Source organism: Oryx dammah, unplaced genomic scaffold (assembly GCF_014754425.2).
Source record: "Oryx dammah isolate SB20612 unplaced genomic scaffold, SCBI_Odam_1.1 HiC_scaffold_20, whole genome shotgun sequence".
In the NCBI taxonomy this organism is placed as follows: Eukaryota; Metazoa; Chordata; class Mammalia; order Artiodactyla; family Bovidae; genus Oryx; species Oryx dammah.
The window spans coordinates 31361113-31386736 of record NW_024070204.1 but is presented as its reverse complement, the minus strand read 5'-3'; the positions used below and the strand labels follow the sequence as shown (position 1 = coordinate 31386736).

The window sequence follows — 25624 nt, the reverse complement described above, 5'->3', positions numbered from 1 at the left end:
ATAGAGCCAAAGCAAAAACAATGCCCAGTTGTGGATGTGACTGGTGATAGAAGCAAGGTCTGATGCTGTAAAGAGCAATATTGCATAGGAACCTGAAATGTTAAGTCCATGAATCAAGGTAAATTGGAAGTGGTCAAACAGGAGAAGGCAGAAGTGAACATCGACATTTTAGAAATCAGTGAACTAAAATGGCCTGGAATGGGCAAATTTAATTCAGATGACCATTATATTTACTACTGTGGGCAAGAATCCCTTAGAAGTGGCCCTCATAGTCAACAAAAGAGTCTGAAATGCAGTACGTAGGTGCAGTCTCAAAAATGACAGAATAATCTCTGTTCATTTCCAAGGCAAACCATTCAGTATCACAGAAATCCAAGTCTATGCCCCAGCCACTAATGCCAAAGAAGTTGAAGTTGAACAGTTCTATGAAGACCTACAAGACCTTCTAAAACTAACACCAAAAAAGATGTGCTTTTCATCGTAGGGGACTAGAATTCAAAAGTAGGAAGTCAAGAGATACCTGGAGTAACAAGAAAGTTTTGCCTTGGAGTACAAAATGAAGCAGGGCAATGGCTAACAGAGTTTTGCCAAGAGAATGCACTGGTCATGGCAAACACCCTCTTCCAACAATACAAGAGATGACTCTACTCATGGACATCACCAGTTGTCAATACTGAAATCAGATTGATTATATTCTTTGCAGCTGAAGTTGGAAAAGCTCTATATAGTCAGCATAAACAAGACTGGGAACTGACTGTGGCTCAGATCATGAACTCCTTATTGCCAAATTCAGACTTACATTGAAGAAGCAGAGAAAATCACTAGACCGTTCAGGTATGACCTAGATCAAATCCCTTACAATTATACAATAACAAATAGATCCAAGGGATTAGATCTGAGAGACTACCTGAAGAACTATAGACAGAGGTTCATGACATATGCAGAGTACATCATGTGAAATGCCAGATTGTATGAAGCACAAGCTAGAATCAAGATTACCAGGAGAATATTAATAACCTCAGATAAGCAGATGACACCACCTTTACGTCAGAAAGTGAAGAAGCACTAAAGAGCCTCTTGATGAAAATGAAAGAGAAGAGTGAAAAACCTGGCTTAAAACTCAACATTAAAAAAATAAAGATCATGGCATCTGGTCCCATCACTTCATGGCAAATACATGGGGAAACAATGGAAACAGTGACAGACTTTATTTTCTTGGTCTCCCAAATCACTGCAAATGGTGACTGCAGTCATGAAATTAAAAGATGCTTGCTCCTTGGAAGAAAAGTTATGACAGATGTAGACAGCATATTAAAAAGCAGAGACATTGCTTTGCTGACAAAGGTCCATCAAGTCAAAGTTATGGTTTTTCCAGTAGTCATGTATGGATGTGAGAGTTGGACCATAAAGAAAGCTGGGTGCTGAGGAATTGATGCTTTTGAACTGTGGTGTTGGAGAAGACTCTTGAGAGTCCCTTGGACTGCAAGGAGTTCTAACCAATCAACCCTAAAGGAAATCAACCTTGAATATTCACTGGAAGGACTGATGATGAAGTTCCAATACTTTGACCACCTGATGTGAAGAATTGTCTCATTAGGAAAGACCTTGATGCTGGGAAAGATTGAAGGCAGGAGGAGAAGGGATTGACAGAGGACGAGATGGTGGGTGATATCACCAACTCGATGAACATGAGTTTGAGCAAACTCTAGGATTTGGTGATGGACAGGGAAGCCTGGCTTGCTGCAGTCCATGGGGTTACAAAGAGTTGGACATGACTAAACAACTGAACTGACTGATCTTGGAGGGCAAATCTTCACTCTTGTAAAATGGTCTAACATATATGCATGCTTAGCCATGGTTTTGGCAGTGAGGGGAAGAAAGGTTCTCCTAAGTGTAGAAAGGAAAAACCTTTACCCTCACAGTCTCAACAATAGCCTTAGTAGGAGCTCAATATGTGTTTTCCATGGATTGGAGCCCTTTGAACCATGCAACTCTTCATTTTTGGAAACAAGGCCACCAGAGTCTCACTGCCAGTGGAATCCTTTGAAAGAACTTGATTGGTCATTACCTCTTTGGCCCTATCACGATTGCATTGTTTTTCTTTCCATCTTCATTTGGCAAATGCAATGAGACACACATGAATTGCTATAAAATAGCCACAGCTTCCTTTGTCCCAATTGCCAAATGTCTTCCTCATTCAAACTTTTATAGAATCTCCAAGTGGCACAGGGTTCACAATTTGACAACAGAATTGCCAGCCCATTAGAGCGTTCTGGTTAACAGTTCCCATTTTCTTGTTTCTCGGAGAACAGTTGGATCTGTTCTTCACATCTTGGACTAATAAGCAGCCCTGAGAAAGAGAAGTAATGATTCCTTAATTAACATCGAGGTAGCAGCCACAAGCAGAGAAGGCAGTGGCAACCACTCTAGTATTCTTGCCTGGAGAATCCCAGGGACAGGGGAGCATGATGGGCTGCCGTCAATGGGGTTGCACAGAGTTGGACACAACTAAAGTGATTTAGCAGCAGCAGCAGCAGCAGTACCACAGGCAGAAAGTTTAGTGTGAGGTGTTGAGAGGTGACTGCTCTTGAGCAGGGAGACTTGAGTTCGAGTCCCGACTCTGTCATCATCCCAACTCTGTCATTATCCCGTGGGTAACTGAGAAGGTCCCATCACAGCTGCATCCCTCCTTTTTCTTCATCTGCAAATGAGAAGCGAGTGGTGGTGCATCAACTCTTTGTCAAATGCGGTGTTAGCCACTGAAGGTACGAACACAAATCTAAGTCCTATTTCCTGATTCTAAGGAGCTTACGTCTCCTGCACAAAGACACAAAGTAGAAAACTTCAAACTGAGATCGCTTGTTGTGAAAAAAGGAAACTGTGATTGCGCTGGAGGCAGGAGAGAAAATAGCCAGTCAAAACCTGCCCACCTCCATTCCCACCTGGTCTTGTTCTGGTGTTGCCCGTCTCTGTGCATGACATCAGCATGCATCCAGTTGTAGGAGCCAAGGGCCTAGAAATCGTTCATGATCCCTCCTCTCCCGCCTCCACCCCAAATCCAGCCCATCATCAGGTACTGTTAGTTTTCTCTGACCAACTCCATTTACATCACTTAAATTCAGGACCAGTTGTCTCTTCCGTGGGCTCTAGTTGTATATACTTTCTGTTCTATTTGGATTCCTTTGGATCTTGTTTTCTCATTGCAGCCAGGATGATCTCCAAATGGTAATCTGATTATCTCTGCTCTCCTGACATCCCTTCCCAAAGCACATGCCTGATTTAAAGCAATCCAGTGTTTTCCTGATTCCCTCTCTAAACTCTTACTGTGTCCCACTTGCTGTTAGGGTAGAGTGATAGTTTTCTATTCATCATGCTTTCTCCTACTGCTCATCTTGTTGTTCAGCCTGTCTTCCTTGTGGAGTTCAGTTAGTTAATACCTTTATCTTTCAGATCTCAGTTCAAGTGTCACTTGGCTGAGGAAGCCTTCTTTGAGATCCATGCCCAGTAACATTCTATTATATAATTCCACAACACTGCATTTCTCCTTTGTAGCACATATCTGAGTTATAATTTTATATCTCTTGGCCTGATGAACTTTCCTGCATTAGTGTTTGGGACTTAAGTGCAGAGGCTGAGTCTGGTGTTGCTCACCACTCAGCCCCACTGGTTTAGAACAGATAAAGGAAAGCGTGAATGAGTGAGAGCAACAGTCAGTGGGTGAAGCTAAGGGTCAACAGTGGCCAAGTCATGACAAGCCTATGACCCCTAATGGGATGTGGATCTAATCCTTTGAAACCTTCTGGATGATTCTAAACTGAGAGATGAAGTGGAGAGAGAAGCATTAGAGAGATGGCTCTGGGGCTCTGTGGAGAGTGACATGAGGTGGGGGACATGGAGGTAGGTCTCTGCCATCAGTGAGTTCCTATGACTCTCTTCTTCCTTATTCAAAATCCTACCTGGCAGCCCACACCATTTTGGGTTTCATTTTCTGTGCTGGGTTCTAGAGCCTTGGTGGTCAGCCTCCATACGGAAAATACACTTCCTCTGTGTCAGCTGCACGTGTACTCAGTTGTGTCCGGCTGTCTGCGACCTCATGGATTGCAGCCCACTAGGCTCCTCTGACCATGCGATCTTCCAGCTAAGATTACTGGAGTAGGGTGCTATTTCTCAGTTACTGCCATGTGAAAACCACTGTGGAATTCTATCACATTTTGAGGATAAGTTTGACATGATACTCATTTTGGAGCATCCTAGAGACATCTCAAGGAATAGAGGGTTATATTTCAGACCAGTGGAAACACACATACACAAAACCATGAGCTGGAAATGTTTGCCATGCTTAAGACATCGTGGGCCAAGAAATCGGAGTGGCTTCACATATGAACCAACTTGCTCTCTTTCCTGTCTTGCTTCCATCCAGCCTTGAATCAAACTCTCATCTTCACTTTATGACCCTATCCTATCTTTTGAACTCCTGTTCTCCCTCAGGGACTCAAACACAAACTTAGCCTTTTAGCCCTTTCCACTTAAGACCAATTCATTCAATGACCTCCCTGCTCAACAGTTGGCCAGGGACTGCTCTCTTCCCTCCTACTTCTGTGAGCAGTTGACATCGTGGCAAGCACAGATTTATAGTTAGTCCCGCCTCTTCCTAGCCGTATAAGCTCTGGTAGGTTTCTTGTCTGTGCCCCCATTTCTTCATTTGGTAAAATGGGGATAAGAATGTTTACTTCCTGGTGTTGCTGTGAGAATCAAGCATGTTAATTCATATAATGGTCAGCATAGTCAGGCTTGTAGAAACCATTCCATCAGTGTTACTTATCAGTATCATTCTCATTCTTATCATCATCATCATCACTATTTAGGTCTCACAGCAACCCTGGCAACTGTTACTATTATACTCATTTCACAGATGAGGAGATTGGACCAAAGTCTTTGATGGAAAACAAAACACCTGAAGGAGATGAATAGGGTCCAGAAGCTGGAGACTTCTTTAAGAACAGGATAGAGCCAAAGCTGGGGTGGGATGAAGCCAGCCACATGGCCCCAGATCACAGTGCCACTGAGGGGTGGGGCCTTGGGGTGTCAGGCTGGCTTGAAGGAGCAGCAGGGCTGACAAATAGGAAGGAGATGGCTGTTTGCACAGAGAATGTCTCCCCAGATCTAGTGTTGGGTTCACTTCTGTGAGACTCTGGAGTTAAAAGCCTGCTGACTTTGGCAACTCAGACTGGTGACCTCCCCTGTCCCCAGGGTAATGTGTGGGTCTGTAATAATCTATAGAACTGTTGCTTTTTTAAGATAAATGTCAAAAAATATGGGCAATGAATTTGTACACTCACCACTTTAAAAAATATCAAGTATCTCTTCCTCTGACCATCAGATGAGTTATTCCTTAGGTACACTGGGAGTTTTCAGGTTAAACTTTTTACTGCTTTTCTCTCTCTGCCTGTTCTCTTTCTTTTAAGAACCTAAGCCTGGCTAGCAGAGCATGATCAGACTGTGCAGTGAATCACAAATTCTCTAGGAAATCAATACATGATTTTTTTTTTCATTATAATGAGAGAGATTACAAAGAGGACAACTTATAATAAAAGCCACGTTCTTGCAAAATCATTTTCTCTCTCCCATTTGGGACTATTTCTGCAAGCCATTGCTGACTTCCTCTAGGTCACCTCCCTGTTCAATCAGGTCACATACTCAAATGAATAGGAAAGGGGAAGTGAGAAGTGAATTGGACTGAAGTGGCTGAGAAAATGAGGGGAGAAAAAATGATGAAGGAACAAAAAGGGAAATCTATTTTTGTTTACAAAGGAAATAGGAAAAAAAATTGTGTGGATGGGGGTTTGTTTTGATAAATGCAGATAATGACAAGGATATTTTATAGGAAATGTTCAGTACAAGTCTCCCCTTATTCATCGTGCATCAGTGTTATCTCTCTGAAGCTCTTCTGTATCTTGTGCATGCTGAGAGCTACATGGTGTTGAGGCATAGCTAACCATGGCTCCTGGGATCACGTGCATTCAAGAAACTGAGTATTTCTTGGACTTAGTCTCTTATGAGACTTGGAGATGAAAAGGCTGAAAAAAGTTGTACTCAATTAAAATTTCCTGCAAGAGTCATGACATCTAATAGGAAAGTAGTAACACGGAACTTGTGTTAAATGCCACATACTGTAAATGAAAGTTTTATACAAGGGCAAAGTACCAAGCTACAAATGACCAGCAGCTCAGTTAATTGCACTTGCTTTGGCTGTAAGAGGAACTGGCAAAGGCAATAAGGAGAAAGCAAGCATGATTTTGGGGTAGACTTGGGGTTCTAACATTTTTTTTTTCTTTCTCCTGTTGACGAAAATTCAATTAACTACTAAGTTAAGAGAAAAAAGAATTTTATTCAAGCTAAACTGAGGTTTATAATCTGGAAGGCAGATTCTCGGAAATCTGTGAGAGTAACATCACACAATTTTAACATTTCAACCTAGTGCAGCAAATGCTGTGAACCAAGATGTACACGACATATTTGTAGAAAACTTCTCCAGATGAGGAGGCAGGGAAGACTTCTTGGAAATGTCCCAGTTGAGTCTTTAAAAATTAATGGATATCAGATAAGTTAAAGGGAATAAATAAGGAGAGAAATGAGGCTTTCTAGACAGAGGAGGCAGCCTGAAGAAAGCAAGGAGAGAAAGAACATATGTCTGGGGGTGAGGCAAATGGTAACACAGGCAGTTTGAATGTTGCTGGAACACAAACTGTGAGGTTGAAGCATGAAGGGAGGGCCTCCTGGAGGCTAGACTTTGAAAGGTCTCAAGTCTTGCATGGTGATATGAGCAGACTTTGGTTTTGGCTGGATTGACCTGGTGATGGCAAGGAGGATAGATTTAAAAAGAAGAAAGAAGGAGAACAGTGAAAAGATGCTGCAAGAATTAATTCAAGAATAAAATGATGAGGGTTTGAACTCAGATAGTTGGGAGTAAAGATGGAGAGAAGGTTGAGTTAACAGCACATGATGACAAACTGGGCTGTTGAAAGAGAGAGAGGAGACCAACAGGAGGACTCCGACTTGATGGTGGTTCCTGTAACTAAGAAGATGCGGGAAGAATAGCAGGTTAACACAGGGAGACAGAGGGTCAGGGATGTGGAGTTAGGGCCATCTGTGGTGCAAGCCAGAAGAGTGTGTCCATCAAGAGATTTGGGTCCATGAGTTTGACCCAACCTCCCTCTAGGGGAGGTTGGGAATGAGATATAGACTTGAAAGTTAATAGTGTATAGGTGAATACCCCAAATAAAACTGTGATCAAGAGTGAACTATTAATAGCAATGAGCCAAAAAGAAGAAGAGCTGCCCAAGAATAGGCCTGAGAGTAAGAGGAAGGAGACCTAGGGGGTCTCAGAAGTAGAGGGTCTCTGTCTGTGTTTGTTTTCCCCTGGTGGTGGGAGTGTGAGGTGGGGGAGATAAATAAACAGTAACCGTCAGTATTTGAATTGCTAAATCTTTCCAATTACTCAAAGCGAAATATTTAGAGAAGTGTCTTCCAACTCATTGGAAGAGACCATGTGATGCTGGCAAAGATTTGAGGGCAGGAGAAAAAAGGGGATGACAGAGATGAGATGGTTGGATAGCATCACTGACTCTATGGACAAACTCTGGGAGTTGGTGAAGGACAGGAAAGCCTGGTGTGCTGCAGTCCACGGGATCCCAAAGAGTAAAGACACAACTGAGAAACTGAAAAACAACTTCAGTAGTTTGAAACCACCAGTCCTGGACTAGTAGCTGCAAAACTGGCATTCCAACCTTGCTCTGCCAAAACCAGCTCTGACTTGGCTGAAGTCCTTCCCTCTAAGACCTGGATCTCCTCACTGTTTAAACAAGAGGACTGGATTTATAATTCCTAAGGCCCTTCAAGGAAATGGACTCATAGTAATGTTGGGAAAACTGGAGGCAGAGTCCGTGCAGCAGGGTCTGGAAGATGACTGTTTCCTCAGGTCCTTGCTCACATTTGAATTTGGCTCAGTATCCAGGCAGAGTGGATATTTGTAGACATTCGCTTTTCCTTAAACAGACATACATGTAGATTGGTGTGTAAGTTCTTGTAAAATGATGAGTCCAATGCAAAGAGCTGACTCATTTGAAATGACCCCGATGCTGGGAAAGATTGAGGGCAGGAGGAGAAGGGGATGACAGAGGATGTGAGATGGTTGGATGGCATCACCGACTCAATGGATATGAGTTTGGGTGAACTCCGGGGGTTGGTGATGGACAGGGAGGCCTGGCATGCTGCAGCTCGTGAGGTCACAAAGAGTCGGACACGACTGAGCGACTGAACTGAACTGAACCAATGTACTTGTTGTTTAGCCACCAAGTTGTGTCCAGCTCCCAACCAAAATGCAAATGGACAATATTGAAGTAAAAAATAGAATTTTTCCAATCTGGCAGTATCACACCAGTGACTGTGAGCCAGAGGAGAACATTCTAAGAGGCGCTCCGTCTGCTTCTGCTTGTGTGGCCACTTCAGCTCTAACAAGCCTTTATATTCATGGTTATCTAAATAAAGAACTTAACTTCAGAATGAGTGTGTGGATGTGTGAGTGTGTGGTGTGGGGGCTCTTCCCACCCACTGTAACAACACATCTCAAAGATTATAGGTTCCCTTTGATTCAAAACTGAGAACTCACGTATAATTAATTAGTAAGTTACCCATGTAGACTGATATTTTAAAGCATTTTATAAGATCTATTGCAACCCTCTAGTCTTGGTTCCAGCCAACTGTTACTTTTAAGATGTTAAAGATTTCTTGAGATAATTGTAGATTCACATATAGCTGTAAGAAATATTGCAGTGAAATCCTTTATTCCTTTTATCCAGTTTCCCCCAAGGGTAACATCTTGTATAAGATCTTGTACATTTGGTACAAGATCAGAACCAATAGATCGATAATACAAACTACCTCTCTTATTCAGATTTCACCAGTTTTATAAGCACTTAGATGACCCTAGTGGTAAAGAACCCGCCTGCTAGTGCAGCAGACATAAGAGATCTGGGTTCGATACATGGGTCGGGGAGATCCCCTAGGGAATGGCAATCTACTCCAGTATTCTCGCCTGGAGAATCCATGGACGAGGAGCCTCCCAGGTTACAGTTGGGATTGCACAGTCAGACATGACTGAAGTGACTGAGCATGAACATTGATTGTGTCTGTTTACATTTAGTTCTATGCAGTTTTAGTATGTGTAGATTTCTGGAACCTTTGCCACAGTACAGAACAGTTCATTACATAGATGCTACCCTTTGATACCTCCCTTCTGCCTACTGACCTAAATCCTGGAAAGCACTAATCTGTTCTACATCTCTCTATCATATCAAGAATGTTATATAAATGGAACTGTACACTATGTAAACTCTTGAGACTTTTTTTTTCATGTAACCTCTTGAGACTGAATTTTTTTTCATTGGTCGTAATTCCCTTGAGATCCATCCAAGTTGTGTGTATGAAAAGTTTGTTCCTTTTTAGTCCTAAGTAACATTCCATGGTACATGACAGTTTATTTAACCATTCACTCATTGAGGGACATTTGGGTTCTTTCCAGTTTTCTGCTACCAGGCATGAAGCTGCTGTAAACATTCTGCTACAGGCTTTTGTGTGAGCGTAAGTCTTCATTTCTCTGGGACAAATGTCCAGGAATGCAGTTGCTGGGTCATATGATTGTTGCAGGTTTAGTTTTTTAAGAAACTTCAAACTGTTTTCCATAGCGGCTGTACAATTTACATTCTTACCAGCAGTGTGGGTGACCCAATTTTATCACGTCCTTACCATTGTTTGGGTGCTGTCACTTTTTAAAATGTTAGTCATTCTGATAGGCACATAGTAATGTCTCATTATGCCTTACAGTTTTTCCTCTGTCGTCTTTGCAGGGCTTAGTGACCCCTTTAGGTACCTAATTTTACCTTAAATACAAAGCAAAAAGAAAAGGATTTCTTCAAATACTAGTTTTCCTACAGAACCTGGTAAAAGGATATGTTCTAAGATTTTTTATTTTTTTTTTCATTTTCAAAATCCTCCACAATTTCTTTTGTTTCTTTTGTCTATGGTGAAAATTCCAAAGGCATGTTTCCATTATGTAAAAGAAGATGGGTTGATCACTGAAAACTACCATGTTATGATTACACCCACAGTCATTTTTAAAAGATACTCAAAAGTTAAGCTTTCTTTCTTTTTTTTTTAACAAGAGCCATTTTTTAAAAAATGATACTTTTACAATAGAGGTATTTTGCTGCTAAGGCAAATTGAAAGCAAAAATTTTCAGAAAGCTTTGATTAATTCAGAAAATTATGATGCTCCTTGAAGTAGAAGAACAGAGAAGTTGGAGGAAACCTAATGGGGTGCAAGCGGCTTCCCTGGAGGCTCAGTGGTAAAGAAGCCACTTACCAGAGCAGGAGACGCAGATTCGATCCCTAGGTCAGGAAGATGCCCTAAAGGAGGAAATGGCAATTGACCCCAGTTTTCTTGCCAGGAAAATCCCATGGACAGAGGAGGCTGGTGGGCTAGAGTTCATGGGATCACAAAGAATCAGACACAACTGAGTGACTAAACAACAGCATCTTTTTATGGTTTTCATTTGTAATTCTCTGATGGTTAATAAGGTTGAGCATCTTTTTATTGTGCTTATTTGCCATCTGTATATCCCCTTCAGTGACATGTCCCTTCATGTCTTTTGCCTGTTTTCTGGTTGTTCTTTCATTGTTGAGACTTGACAGATCTTTAGATTTTCTAGAGACAAGACCTTGACAGTTCTCTGGCTTACAAATACTTTCTCTCACTCTGGAGCTCTTCTGTTCATTCTCTCACAAGCTTTCTTCCAGAACAAAAGGTTTTCATTTTGATGAGATTCAGTTTTTCAATTTTTCCTTTTCTGGATGATCTTATCAGTATCCAGTCTCTAAACTTTTTTCCTGGTCTTGGGAACCCAAGATTTTCCCCTGATTTTTTTTTTTAAGTTTTATAGTTTAAAAAAAAATTTTATATATCGGTCTGTGGTCCACCTTGAGAAAATTTTTGTACAAGGTGTGAAGTTTAGATCAAGACTCATGCCATCCCTCAGAAGGTTGTAATATTCTGGATACAGATCCTGTACATATTTTGTTAGATTTATGCCAGTTTCATTTTCTTTGGAATAATGCAAAATGGCATTATTTTTTTAATTAATGAGTATGTCTTTCACATCCTTCCTCTCCCCAAAACAAACAAGCAAATGTAGAGTTTAAAACAACCTCAAAGCCATCTGGTGATAGTTGATGGTTTGTTTTATAGCTTGCCTTCCTCTCTGAAGGAGAGGAAGGCACCATGCTTATGAGGCTGGTCACCAGTTATTAACAGAACCACAGCTCCATCTAGGAGCCTTCGTCCTCATAGTCTTTGATTCAGTAACTGACCTGGGCGAAATTCTGCTAGTTCTTTACTTCTCTGAGGTTTAATTTTCTCTTATTATAAAATGAAAATAGCAATACTTTCTTCATAAATAATGCTGCCACCAGCGAAGAGCCACCAGGGAAGCCCAAGAATACTGGAGTGGGTAGCCTATCCCTTCTCCAGCAGATCTTCCTGACCCAGGAATCAAACTGGGGTCTCCTGCATTGTAAGAGGATTCTTTACCAGCTGAGCTTACCAGGAAAGCCTATAAATAATACTAAGAGGGTGCAATTAAATTAAAAAGAATTTATCTACAACTATCTGGCATATAAATGAAGATCAATAAATGTTTCCTTCCTCCCTTTCCCCTTTTCCCTTCCTTCTTCCCACCACCTTCACTTCCTCTTTTTCTCCTTTCTATGTGTAATTCATGCCACCAGGCCAGTTCTTTATGGTAGATATGGTAGGTTTCTTCCAGCAGGGTTCTTGCTCTACCTTCAGTTTGACTAGGAGACTGACGCCCCTGTGCCCAACTAGCCCTCCAACCTCTCCTCCTTCACCATAGCTCCTTTAGTAGTTGCTAATGATGAGGATTATTAAATCATGCACTCTGTTTCTTCTCTTTAACTTCTTTACTCTAGGAGTTCAGTGAGTTTGCCTGAGCAATGAGCCACCTTTTTGTGTTCTCATGAGGGGAAGGTGATTTCTGGTAGTAAGTCAGTATGGATGGGGGGACCTTGGAGTGCTTCTAACAGGCAACCAGAGTCTCTTGGGCCCTGTTGAATTTGAATGTGGGTTTCATCAAAATACAGAATATAGAGAAAAAAGCTCATAGTTTGATGTAGAGACAACCTGAAGTTCTTGGGCTGAGCCCAGAGTAATAGACTCAGATTAGAGTAGGCCAATGTAGGTCATCATTCTCCCTGTGGATTCCACCCTGTACAAGAGATGGCTGTGTAGAGACTCCACAGAAATGAGTTGGGGCAAAGGAACTTCTCCTTTAAAAATTCAAATTAAACTGGAGTCCCTCTAGGGCTGATTATCTTTTTTTCTTCTTCATTTGACAAGTGTTCATCCAGTTAATTTGGAACCAGCCCTCTCCTCCCATCTTCAGTAGTAACTGTGGGCCAGCTAGATATGACTCAGGAGCCTTTGACGTTGTGGGCTGGGCCGTCTACTCCAGCATCCTAATTGTTGTCAGACAGTCAACGATCCTAAATGGTTAAAAGCCTGGAGAGATTATGTCACCTTCTGACCTTCATCCATGGATGTCAAACCAAGATGGAGACCACGGATGAGGAAATGTTCCATTCATCCTTGCAGGAAACCTCATGAAATGAAGGAGCTTTTTGTTGAAAATCTATTCATTTTGCATTAGAAATGAAAATACCCCTTTGGCATCATATTGGCTTTGGAAACAAAGAACTACTAGAAATAGAACATCAAACAGATGTTGGTTTTTGCTAATATATTTTTAGTTTTCCTTCAAGGTCTGCTTGTCCAAGATATCATTTCTTTCCTATAGTTCTCATCTTTATGCTCTTTTAGTGGAAGTCATGGAAACAATAGTGTTTAGAGCAGGAGAGTGGCCCAGAGGAGCATGTTGGGCTCCCCAGATTCTTGCCAAATGTCTGGGGAGCACCTACCCAGAGCTCGTTTTACTTGGCTGCTTTTGGGGCCTAATGTGATGGGCCCTGACCGCAGAAATCTCACCCGTACCAATCTCTCCCTCTTCTTTCTCCAGCAAGGATTGAAAATAGTTCACCATGCAGAGAAGACACTGTCCAGCTTCTGCAAGTGGCAGAAGAGCATCAATCCCAAGAGTGACCTCAACCCTGCCCATCATGATGTGGCCGTCCTTCTCACCAGGTACCCCAGAGCCAGGGATGGTAAGACGGGTGGGGGAATTGGCAAGTGAAAGGGTTGCCAGGTATTCAAACTCATGAGATTCTTCTACTCTATGTTGTTCTTGGTCATTTAAAAGGGATCTTCTGTGAACTAGATACCTCCTGACTCCCATCCCGGTAAGGGAGGAGTTAGCAAACTTGCTAAATGGGAACAGCTCTCTGTGTTAATCAACGGCATCTGCTTGTTCCTATCCCAGAGATGATTTCATCTGTAAAACTGGCTTCTCGGTGCAGCTCTGTAAACAATCAGTAAGCTTGTTTGCAGATCCTCATTAAAGCCTCCTATAACTATAACGTGGAATTTCTTATCCTTTAATTTTATTTTTTGAAAATTTCCTCCAATTTTGAAACTTGAAACTCTCTCTACAGAAATCAGTCTTCCATCTCTGACTGATGCTGAAGACAGAATATGAGAAGGGCCTTCCCTGAATAGGCAGAGGGATTTGCTTGCATCTTTGTCTCCTTTACCCTCATGAAGACATTATTTGTTCTGACTACAGAGACCCTATGTGCTAATAAGAACCATCAGGACTTCTAGGACTCATAGCTCTGAAAACCTAGTGAATTTACCATATCAACCCAGGCTCTTGGAAGGCTGTGTGTGCTCACTGATCCAATACATATTTTTTGAGCACCTACTGTATAACAGATATTGTTTTAATCTAGACAAATGAAGCTGTTAATGAGTGGGAAGGGTAAGTTTTCACTGGGTACTCCTATGCAGACTCAGAGACATCCTGAATCCAGGGATGTAGAGTGGAAGAGGCCCTTCAGCCTGGCCCTCCAACATTATGATCAGGAAGGCCCTGGGTATCTGTTGTCTTTGGCGAGGATGGACTGCCCCTGAACATCTTGGCTTGTCCTCTGTCCCTTTAACAGGATTATCCGAATACATTGGATATCTGCAAGGGATGATAATTAGCTCCCACCCTATCCAAATATCTGTCTTACCCTAACCGGAAACTTCAATCCCAGAATCACTCTTTTGGTTAATTGCAAATATGTTCCAAAATAAATCTGTGGCATAAACCTATTACATTAGGTTCATCAGGGCTTGTGACACCTGTGTTGACTGTAACTTCCCTAGGGAATAGGTTGGTATGGGTGTAGAATCTAAGCACAGAGGCTTTGGGGAGCCAGCGGGGAGCCAGCAGGCAGCCAGAGAACATGAGGACCCAGGCAAGTGGCCCCAAGAAGACTTCAGTCTAGGCAAGACCTAGCTCTAGGAAAGAACCCTGGATCATGGAACCAGCATTGGCCAGCGGGCAGCTGTGTCTTAGCTGTGTCTCTTTTCTTTCTCTGAAAGCATAATAATTTCACCTCTCATTTTCACATGAATAAATGAGTGAGTTAATGATAGCTGGCTTTTGAGGAGTATTTGACATGGGCCAGATTCAGTTCTACATCTGTTGGAACAATTATCGTTCCATTTAATCTCCACAACAACCCAGATAGTTCATTACTATCAATCATTCCTATTTTACAGATCGAGAAACTGAGTCTTATAAATTATGTCACCTGCCCCAAATCTCACTGCTTTTAACAGATATAGCAGAGACTTAAATCCAGTTAGTTTGACCCCAGTAGCCATACTATCACCCAGTAAGAATTCAAAGGATCTGTTCTCCTTTTCTTCTTATTATGATCATTTTTCTTCTTTACAACAGAGTTCTGGTTTCAAGTTTTGATGAACCTCAACCAGCTCCTAGACAGTAGAGAGAATTTCAAGTTCTGAAGCAGGATTTCTCAGTAGTAACACTATTGACATTTTGGGTTGGTTAATTTTTTGCTGTGAGGGTCTGGCCTGTGCACTGGGATGTATTTAACAGAATCCCTGGCCTCCATCCATGAGATGCCAGTGGCACCCTCCTCTAAGTTGTGACGGCCATAACTGTCTCCAGACTTTGCCAGAAGTTCCTGAGGAGGGTGCGGGGAACAAGACCAACCCCTGCGGAGAATCTCTGCTCTGAAGGAGCAGGTAGGCTCAGGAAGGGAGGGAAGGAGAGGACTGAACTGGTCTCTGGAGGACTAGACTGAGATCCACTTCACCAGAGTTCCCTATAGAGGAGCTTTCAGTACAAGGTGGATTTGGTGTGAATACACCTTGTGAAATGGGGCTGGTGGATTCATGTCAAGGCATGTTTTTTCTTTTACTGTCTCCAGTGCTTAGTGGAGGTGAAGCTGATCCCTTATTAGGAGCTTATGCTCCTTACCTGTAAGACCCATATTTTATAATCCTTTTGTCACTCCTTTTAATCTTCTTTATTGCTGGATACTTAATAGACACTCAATGGACAGTTTTTTAAAGGGCCTAACTTCCTCGTATCCTGTGAGATCCTAGGAGTCTTTCTTTGTATGTCCATCCCCTCCCATATGCGGTATTGTTAGGGTGGTGGGACCGGAGTGACCATGAATTTGATCTCTAGATGGATTGATGGGACCAATTACCTTTTTCATGAATGAACAAAAGTTATCGGATACCTTTTGAACACATACCTCAGAAAGGCCAAAAGGCATTTCATGTTTGAAAAACCTCAACCACTGATGGTTGTCCTTTCCCTGTTTAAAAGTTCGATTAATTCCAATTTTCAATCAAATTCTTCTCTTGTGTGTCAAATAATATAATTTGGCTTCCTGAGATTAAGAATAAAAGCAACTCAAATTAAAACATTTGCTCTATTTTCATATATTTCTTTGAGTGTGAATGAGATTCAATAATGAAGTAGTAAAATCAGAATAATCCTAGTGAATTCAAAATTGCTCCCTAAGATTTATATGGACTTTTAAAAACAATTTTAATCATGCTTTACAGACCATATTGAAAGTGAATTCACAGCCAGATGGGTTTTTTTTTCTAGATGTTTCCACCTCCCTGTTCTTTACTTTCAGAAAAGACCTCTGTGCAGGTGTCAATCACCGCTGTGAGACTCTGGGGCTGTCCCACCTGTCAGGAATGTGCCAGCCTCACCGGAGTTGTAACATCAATGAAGACTCTGGACTCCCCTTGGCTTTCACAGTTGCCCATGAACTCGGACACAGGTAAAGGGCCAAGGAAACTGAGATCTCCTTCTCCTGATCATGCATCAGTATCAGGGTGTCAGGAGAATCAGATTGCATTGTGGCTTGAGAATCACCTCCTAAATCTCTGCTTTCTCATCTGTAAAGTGGGGGGAGGGTACTGGGGAAAGACACAAGTTCAATATTCCACTGTCTTCTCTGCCCTACCACTTGTACACAACATCACAGAATCATAGAGACCACTGCAAGTCTCTGAGTTAGAATGAGGTGAGCAGAAATAAGGAGATAAGCTTTAACTTAATTAACTCAGGAGTAGTAATTCCTATTTAGTTCTTATGAAATAGTGATGTTATTAATATCACTAAAAAGTCACAAACCTTAGCATTCTTTGCCCTTCCTTTATGCCAGACATTTCACATTGTGTCATTGACTTCTCTCAACAACTTTATGAAGTAGATACTATTGTTTGTACCATTGTACTTATGTGTATTAAAGGAGGACACTGAAAAAAAGAATGGAAAACTGCTTTAAACTTGGAAAGACTGTCAAACAAACACCAGTTAACAGGAAGTCCAAGTTGTCACAAAAATGTGTAAATTTGATTAGATCAATTGATTGAAGGCAGGTTTCAGAAATTTTTGGTAAAGGAATGTTGAGAATTCTGGATTTTCCGAGTATCAGAGGTTCTCAGGAGGAAAGATCTTAGCTTATTTGTGGCTTAATATATTGATGTATTTATTAACCAGCAATGAGAGAACATCATCCTAGGTGGAAGCTCAGAGTGGGGAGTCATATAAATGGCTCAACTGCACCCCTACCTGTTATTTGGCCACTAGCCTGAAAGAACCCACTCCAGTACTCTCACCTGGAAAATCCCATGGATGGAGGAGCCTGGTGGGCTGCAGTCCATGGGGTTGCTAGCAGTTGGACACAACTGAGCGACTTCACCTTCACTTTTCACTTTCATGCATTGGAGAAGGAAATGGCAACCCACTCCAGTGTTCTTGCCTGGAGAATCCCAGGGACGGGTGAACCTGGTGAGCTGCTGTCTATGGGGTCACAAAGAGTCAGACACGACTGAAGTGACTTAGCAGCAGCAGCCTGAAAGAAAGCAAAACACTGAGCATATTCTGAATGTCCAGCCAGAAAAAGAGGTGGCATTAGGAAAAGCCCTGTTGATTAGATTATTCAAGGCCTGGCTTCTTTGGTCTGGGCTTTCTCACCATTTTTCTCATATAATATTGGAACTTTTCGAAATACTTTTACCTAAAGTACTAAACCAGAGTATTGGCTTGGGAATTGGGATATGTGAGTGGTTTTTCTGGCTTTTCCATCAGCCAATATTATGACTAGAGAATTCCTTTCACTTCTTTGTGCTTATTTTCTTATATATGAAATGAGTAGATATGATTAGGTACTGTGATTTCTTTGATCCTTACCAAAAAGCCCTGGGAGATAAATGTGCTACAGCATAGTATCCTTAATTATCAAAAATTCAAATACAGAGAGATTAAGTGACTTAAGTTAAGTCGCTCAGTCGTGTCCGACTCTTTGCTACCCCATGGACTGTAGCCCACCAGGCTCCTCCGTCCATGGGATTCTCCAGGCAAGAATACTGGAGGGGGTTGCCATTTCCTTCTCCAGGGGATCTTCCCAACCCAGGGATCGAACCCAGGTCTCCTGTATTAGAGGGAGACGCTTTAACCTCTGAGCCACCAGGGAAGCCCATTATCAAAAATTCAAATACAGAGAGGTTAAGTGACTTCTAATTAAATAAAATTGAGGACAAAATACTGAAAAGACCAGGCCATAGTTATTGGCATGTTTATAATAACTTGTCAAAGTGAAAATTATTCTTATGTGCAAATGTATAGGCACCCTCAGGCCTGGTACATGGAAGGATTGTCCCTTGTGGCCTTGAATAAAGTCACTGGTGTCAGCAGCATCTCTAGTCAAGCAGTGTCAAGCAATATAACTGGATCAAACTGAGAAATGATTGCTCAAGGCATTCTCAGCAATGGGATGCCCAAGTGGAAGAAAGGTGGAGAAGACTTGCTTGATAAGACATTCTCAAGTGCTCACTTATGTTCAAAGAATGGGTCCTTTATCCTCAATTCATTTTGGCAGTTTTTAAAAAGTAAACTGATACTACTTATGATCCAGCAGTTGTACTCTAGGCATTTATCAAGAAGAAGTGAAGATGTATGTTTATATTTTAAAAACCTATACATGAAAGTTTATAGAAGCTTAATCTTAATAGCCCCAAATTGGAAGCAACCCAGGGGTTGTTTCAACTCAATGTGGTGAATGGTTAAATGAACTGTGATGGATCCATATCATGGAATACTACTCAGCAAGAAAAAGGACCAGTTATTGATACATGCAGTGACCTTGATGAATCTTTGGACAATTATGCTCAGTGAAAAAGACTAATCCCCAAAGGTTATATACTGTAAGACTCCATTTATATAGCATTATTGAAATAATAAAATATCTAAATAGAGAACATATTAGTGGCTGCCAGAGCTTAAGAAGGGGATGGGGGAGGGCTAGAAAGTAGGTCTGGCTACAAAGTGCAATATGAGGAATTCCACCAGGTGAAAATGTTCTGTGTCTTGACTATATCAACATCAGCATCCTAGCTGTGATATTGTATTATAGTTTTGTAAGATGTTACCATGAGGGTAAAGTGGGTAAAGGGTACATGGGACCTCTTTGTATTATTTATTTACAACTTGCATCTGAATCTATAAGGATATAATAATATAAATTTAATATGTAAATATAATGAATTAAATTTTTAAATTTTAAAAGAGGGCATTGGGCCATGTACAGTTGACCTAAATAAAGCACTATCTTTTCAATGGCAAAAAAGTTTAGGGTCACTGATAGGAAAGACAAAATTGGGGAATTCCCTGGTAGTTCAGTGGTTAGGACCCTGCTCTTCCACTGTTGGGGGCTCAGGTTTGATCCCCTAATCAGAGAACTAAGATTCTGCCAGCCAAGTGGCATGACTGAAAACAAAAAAAAAAAAAAAAGGGGAAAGAAAAGCAAAGTTGAAGAAAGACATATAAGTTTGAATTTGAGTGATAGAAAAAATACTTTGGTAAGACACAAAACTGAAGAAGAGAAGACTTTAGGAGTACCCTGAGAAATTTGTTTATATTACAAGATGCTTCTGAAATATTCAGTTCTCTTTTTAGATATAAAGTTCTAACTAGCTGTGGACCAAACTGAGAAAAACTGGGTGTATCAATGAAACAGCCTGGTGCCAGAAAAATAAAAATATAATAAGCCACTATCCTAAGATAGTCACTATAGTTTAATAAAAAAGATACTCCATTGTTCTTGAAAACTTGTTTATTTCATTACTGATTGCATAGGATTTAAAATAGAAAGTGAAGTTAACTAACTGGTGCTTTGGCCTAAATAATTGCATTTTTATTTTGAGAAAAAAAAAACCTTTTAATTTCCATTTATGAGAAGCCTAGATTATATCCATCGTCCATACCTAAGCTCTCATCCCTTAATAGGTGAATTACCAAAATGAAGATGGAATTCCAGAAGGAAATTTAAAAACCTCTCTGAGACCTAGCATCCTTTCCCTTGAAGTAATGAAAATATGATAGAGATGAACACTTGCAACGCAACCTCCATCCAGTATTTCCCATTCTTCTGGATTGGGATATTCCATTTATTTCACTTATAGAGCTTTCCTTGTTGCATACGCCAAATTGGTATTTCCTGAATGAGTTAGAAAAGCTTACATTCATACGTTCATGGTTTTTGTTCTCTGCTGGTTCTACTCCACCATAAAATGAATAGTAAAAAGCAAGAAATGTCTGACCAAGTGATACCCTAAGATTCAGGTAGTAACTTAGCTCGCTATTTCATGTCTGTAATTTTCATAAACCCATCTAGCAGGAATTGTAAAACCAAGATGTAGGAAAGCAGGCTAATTCACCAGCCAGTGAGTTGTTTCAGCCTGTAGTAGGCTCTTACTCCAAACTCCTTTTGAGGTTCATTCCACTTGCTAGGAAGTAGCTTCTTGGAAACACCTTTCATCCCTCTGACCGCGTGTACTTTTCCTGTCTCTCATTTTTCACTGACCCACTGATGCCATATGACTTGAGCTCTCCCCTCATATAGAGAGAGTAGACATGTCCAGAGGAACCTTTGTTTAGTAGCTTTGCTTTTCTTGTGTTGCATGGAAGCACAGAGGAGTGATAGAGCTGGAGAAGGGAATGCTTAGTGAACTGAAAACTTTAGATGGAGCAACATGAGCTTTGGGGGAGCTGATGTATTTAGAGGGTAGGTTTGAAGTCACCCAGTATATAGGATAGGCTTCCCTGGTGGCTCAGTGTAAAGGATCTGCCTGCAATGCAGAAGACCTGGGTTCGATCCCTGGGTCAGGAAGATTCCCTGGAGAAGGAAATGGCAACCCACCCAGTATTCTTGCCTGGGAAATCCCTCCATGGAATCACAAAGAGTTGGACAGGACTGAGTGACTAGCATAACGTATGTAAGATCCAGACATCTGGCTTGTCATGGCTGATCCTAGAAAAGCCATTATTAATGGAGATTTTTAGAACCATGTTTGTTTAAGATTTTTCCTAATTATTAAACAGGTGAACGTGTAGAATACTTAATGAACAGGGTAGGACTGGATTTTCAACAGCCTGGGGAAGGCCTGCTCAGAAAAAAAAAAAAAAAACTTTCATTGAATTAAATTCTTTGTGGTTGAGTGAATAAAGAGCTTGGTAGATTAATTCTGTGACTCCTTTGTGAATTTTGTATTCATGTGGAATGTGATCAGAGTCTGTAAGTGATAACATCTTAATGCATTAAAAATAATACAAGAAAATTTCTAAATCCCACAAAGACTTTTTTCTGCAAGTGTTGCTAATGTTGATCAGGAGATTTTATTAAAGTTGGATATGAGCTTTCCTGTCGGAGGAATTGCATTTCACCAGCAGAGTAAAAGGTCATAGTTTCCTCTGTTCAAATTTGCAAAGTGGAGCCAAGATTTCCAGGTTGCAATCGTCCAACTGCAGACTCCAACAGAGACAGGTCTTATGGGGACTCAGAAAGCATCTTGGCAGTGATCCTGAGGTCTCGGCGTATAAACACACTTCTCAGTCAGCTTCTTTCCCAGGCAGCTCCTTGCCATGGGGGTCAGTTAAGCATTTTAGGGCCTTTCAAGGCTGCTTCACCTGGTTACCCCTGGCAATGGGAGGTCAGGGAGCTGTCCCAATGAGCCACTGACAAGAGCACTGATTTAGGAGCACAGAGGTCTGCAGAACACTTAGCTTTGTCACGAACTAGCTTGTGACTTTTGACAAATCTCAAGCTCTCATCTAAAAAAGGAAAATAAGCCAGCTAGACAATGATAAAGTAAAATTGTTAGTCACTCAGTTGTGTCTGACTCTTTGCGACCCCATGGACTGTAGCCTACCAGTCTCCTCTGTCCAAGGAATTCTCTAGGCAAGAATACTGGAGTGGGTTGTCATTCCCTTCTCCAGGGGATCTTCCCAACCCAGAGATCAAACCCACATCTGTTAACGTTTTCTGCATTAGCAAGTGGGTTCTTCACTGCTCATGCCACCTGGGAAGCCCACTAGACTGTGTGTGCTCCCTAATGTCTATATATTGAAAGACTTGTATGATACTGGAAAGAAATCCATCCATTCCAAGCTTGCAGCTTCTGAAAAAGTCTCCCATAGGCTTTGCCATTCATGCTCTTCAGTAAATTATGATGAAAAAGCAAAAGGAAGTTTTTGTTCTTTTGTGCTACAGTTGCTACAGCAGGAGAAAGAAGACAGCTGGAGGCAAGATTTGCCCTCTTGACTGTAGTCTCATGGAAAGCCAAGCCAAACTGGAAGCTTTTAGCTTTCTGCCAAACGGAAGTTTTTGGATTAGCCACACGGCTCCCAGGGTTGTATATTTGAAACAAAACTATGCCTAAAATGTTTCCTGTGCTTTCTAGTTGAAAATTAGCTAGCCCCCTCCAACTTCAAAGTCCCACTTTGTAATCAGATGCCTTCTATACAAAGGTGGCTCACTGTGGGTTATTTTCACCTTGGAGGAACTGTGGTTTTCTTCCTGTTTCATTCCTGCCTCTTTAATATCCTTGTGCTCCGTGCTTCCCTGCAGCTTTGGCATCCAGCATGATGGGAAGGAAAACGACTGTGAGCCCGTGGGCAGGCACCTGTACATCATGTCCCGCCAGCTGCAGTACAATCCCGCCCCGCTGACATGGTCCAAGTGCAGCAAGGACTATATCACCCGCTTCCTGGAGTAAGTGACTTCGCATCTCAGCATAGCCTCACTCAGGGCTCTGTACACCGGAAGTCACTTTGAGTTCTACCCAAGACCTGGAAAAGCCTCAGTTCCTCTCATAGGTCACAGTCTCAGGGTTGTAACAGTAACAGGTAACTTCGCTTCTGCTCCCTGACCCTGAGATCCAGGTGGGTTCTGTCTCCAGCTTCAGCCAGGTGAACACTCTGTCTCCCCCAACCCTCCTTCAGCTTGTTTTCATCTGAAAGGGGCTCTTTATGATCCAAGAGTGAGTTTAAGTCCCTGGGGGACTGGCAAGAATGACTAGGACAAGTCAGATGTTGTCACCATACCCCATTGGGGGTAATGTAATTTTTTTTCATTTTACCACTGCTTGTAAATATTTCTTAGATCACATCTGAGCATACGGTGTGGGATTGTGATTTGCATTTCCTTTTAGACAACTCTTACCTTGGGCCTAGTAGAAATAAAGTTGTCTTAAAGGACATAGAGCACTAGAGAAATAGAAGATTTTCTTGAATGAAAAACTAAACCTTTCATTTAGAAGGAAATTATAAGCCACTGCTCTCATTTCTATTCACTTGTTTTCAGCCGAGGCTGGGGGTTCTGTCTGGATGACATCCCCCAAAAGAAAGGCTTGAAGTCCAACATCATTGCCCCTGGAGTGATCTATGATGTTCACCACCAATGCCAGCTGCAGTATGGCCCCAATGCTACCTTCTGCCAGGAAGTAGAAGTAAGTATTGGGTATCTAGGTGCCTCTGGCGGGTATGTGCAGGGCTTGAGATCCAACACACTAAATGAGGGCCAGGGAAATATTGGCAAATCCTTGTGGCTTAGCTGGTAAAGAATCTGCCTGTAATGCAGGAGACCTGGGTTCGATCCCTGGGTTAGGAAGATCCCCTGGAGAAGGAGAAGGCTACCCACTTCAGTATTCTGGCCTGGAGAATTACATGGACTGTGTAATCTGTGGGGTCACAAGGGGTCAGACACAAATGAGCAACTTTCACTTTCAAAGATCCAGAAATGGAAACTTTCTACTCATGGCAAGATGTCTGTAAGGTAGAAGGATTGAAGTTGAGGTCATTCATATTCTTTGACCCACCTTTGGTATCCTTTACAACTGGCTGGTGGTTAAGAAAATGCTATAGTGCTTTTCAAGAATCACAGTGATTCACACCTGCAGACACCATAGCAACCAACTTAATCCCTGAAGTTGCTTCCTTTCCTAAATTTCCTGTCTGGTTGCTGAGCACCTCCAGAAGCCAAGGTAGGAATAAGATTTATCCCTTATTCATTCTTCTGTATTTTCAACATATAAGTGATAAGTCAAGCCCTGGTATTTAACCTGTGATGGAATCTGTGGCTCTGTCCTGTCTCTTCATTCTTATTACTGCTCTCCTGATTCCATCTCTCATTACCTCTCCTTACTATTACCTTTGAACTATTTGATCCAGAGATCAAATTGCCAACATTCATTGGATCATAGAAAAAGCAAAGAATTCCAGAAAAGCACCTACTTCTGCTTCATTTACTGTGCTAAAGCCTTTGACTGTGTGGATCACAATGAACTGGGGAAAATTCTTAAAAGGATGGGTATACTAGACTCCTGCCTCCTCTCACCTGCCTCCTGAGAAACCTGTATGCAGATCAAGAAGCAACAGTCAGGATCCTTCCTGAGGGCATTGAACAGTGGATACTGTGCCACACAAATAGAAATTCAACTCTTGGCAAATGTGTTTTATCTTCCATTTCCATATGGCCGAGAATGGCTTACAGCCAACTGTTTGTGTATAATAACAATGTTCAGATTAAGTTTAAACTGAGGTTTCTTGAGGGATCACTTTTCATCAGTCTTACTCAGTAACACCCGTAGCATTTATTGTAGGTATGTGGATGAACCTGTGTAGATTACATCATTGTAGAAATGCTTTTGTGCATGTTTTGAAAAATACAAAAAAGCTCAGTCTCATGTTTGTTTTCCAGAATGTTTGCCAGACGCTGTGGTGCTCGGTGAAGGGATTTTGTCGCTCCAAGCTGGACGCTGCTGCAGACGGGACTCAGTGTGGTGAGAAGAAGGTGAGGTGTCAGTGGGGTGCCAGGCTGAGGAAGGAAGGTGGGGATAGGGGCTTATGTTCTTGGGCAGAGCTGGGGAGGAGGCCCTGGGGAGGAGCTGTTTCTGGGTGAATGGGGATCATCATACAGTCAGACTTGACAGAGGAAAGGACTCCACTTCCACTATTCCTCTTGAGCCTGCACGTGGGACAGGTAACTAGGGAGACAGGGCTGAGACCCAAGCCACACTCCAATTACACAACATCTGGCCCACCTTTCCCTGATGAACTTTTGTGGAGTTTGGGATCAGTAATATCTGCTGAGCTTATCATCGACCTTCACTTTAACCTTTTCTTCCACTCCATATTGAACACTGGGGGCTTCCCTGGTGGCTCAGACGGTAAAGAATCTGCCTGCAATGTGGGAGACCTGGGTTCAATGCCTGGGTCTGGAAGATCCCCTGAAGAAGGGAATGGCAGCTCACTCCAGTATTCTTGCCTGGGAAATACTGTGAACAGAGGAGCCTGACGGGCTACAGACCATGGGGTGGCAAAATTTCGGACACGACTCAGTGACTAACACTTCACTTTCGTACTGAACATTGAGAAGGACAAGTCAGTGGCTTCTTCTTTCCAAAGATGCTGATTTCAGACCATATGTTATCTTCTTGCTCATCATCTGCATGTGTGCCTGCTCAGTTGCTTCAGCTGTGTCTGACTCTTTGTGACCCCATGGACTGTAGCCCTCCAGGGATTCTCCAGGCAAGCATATTGGAGTGGGTTGCTATGCCCTCCTCCAGGGGATCTTCCCAGCACAGGGATCGAACCTGCGTCTCCTGCAGTGGCGGGTGAGTTCTTTACCCACTGAGCCTCCTGGGAAGCCTGTTCACCATCTGACATGACTGCATTTCTTAAAGTCCTACCCATACCCAAGAACTCAGAGATGTT

At 42.0% G+C, this 25624-nt stretch overlaps 1 protein-coding gene across 1 annotated transcript in view; it reads left to right on the top strand.

Moving 5' to 3' along the window:
* ADAMTS12 (ADAM metallopeptidase with thrombospondin type 1 motif 12) overlaps positions 1 to 25624 on the top strand; it is a 387436-nt gene that overhangs the window by 203770 nt on the left and 158042 nt on the right. Inside the window, exons 6-10 of the mRNA XM_040262292.1 lie at positions 13145 to 13269; positions 16197 to 16346; positions 22479 to 22622; positions 23214 to 23358; positions 24609 to 24701. Coding sequence (XP_040118226.1) covers positions 13145 to 13269; positions 16197 to 16346; positions 22479 to 22622; positions 23214 to 23358; positions 24609 to 24701 — 657 coding nt within the window. The remainder of the gene's footprint in view (positions 1 to 13144; positions 13270 to 16196; positions 16347 to 22478; positions 22623 to 23213; positions 23359 to 24608; positions 24702 to 25624) is intronic.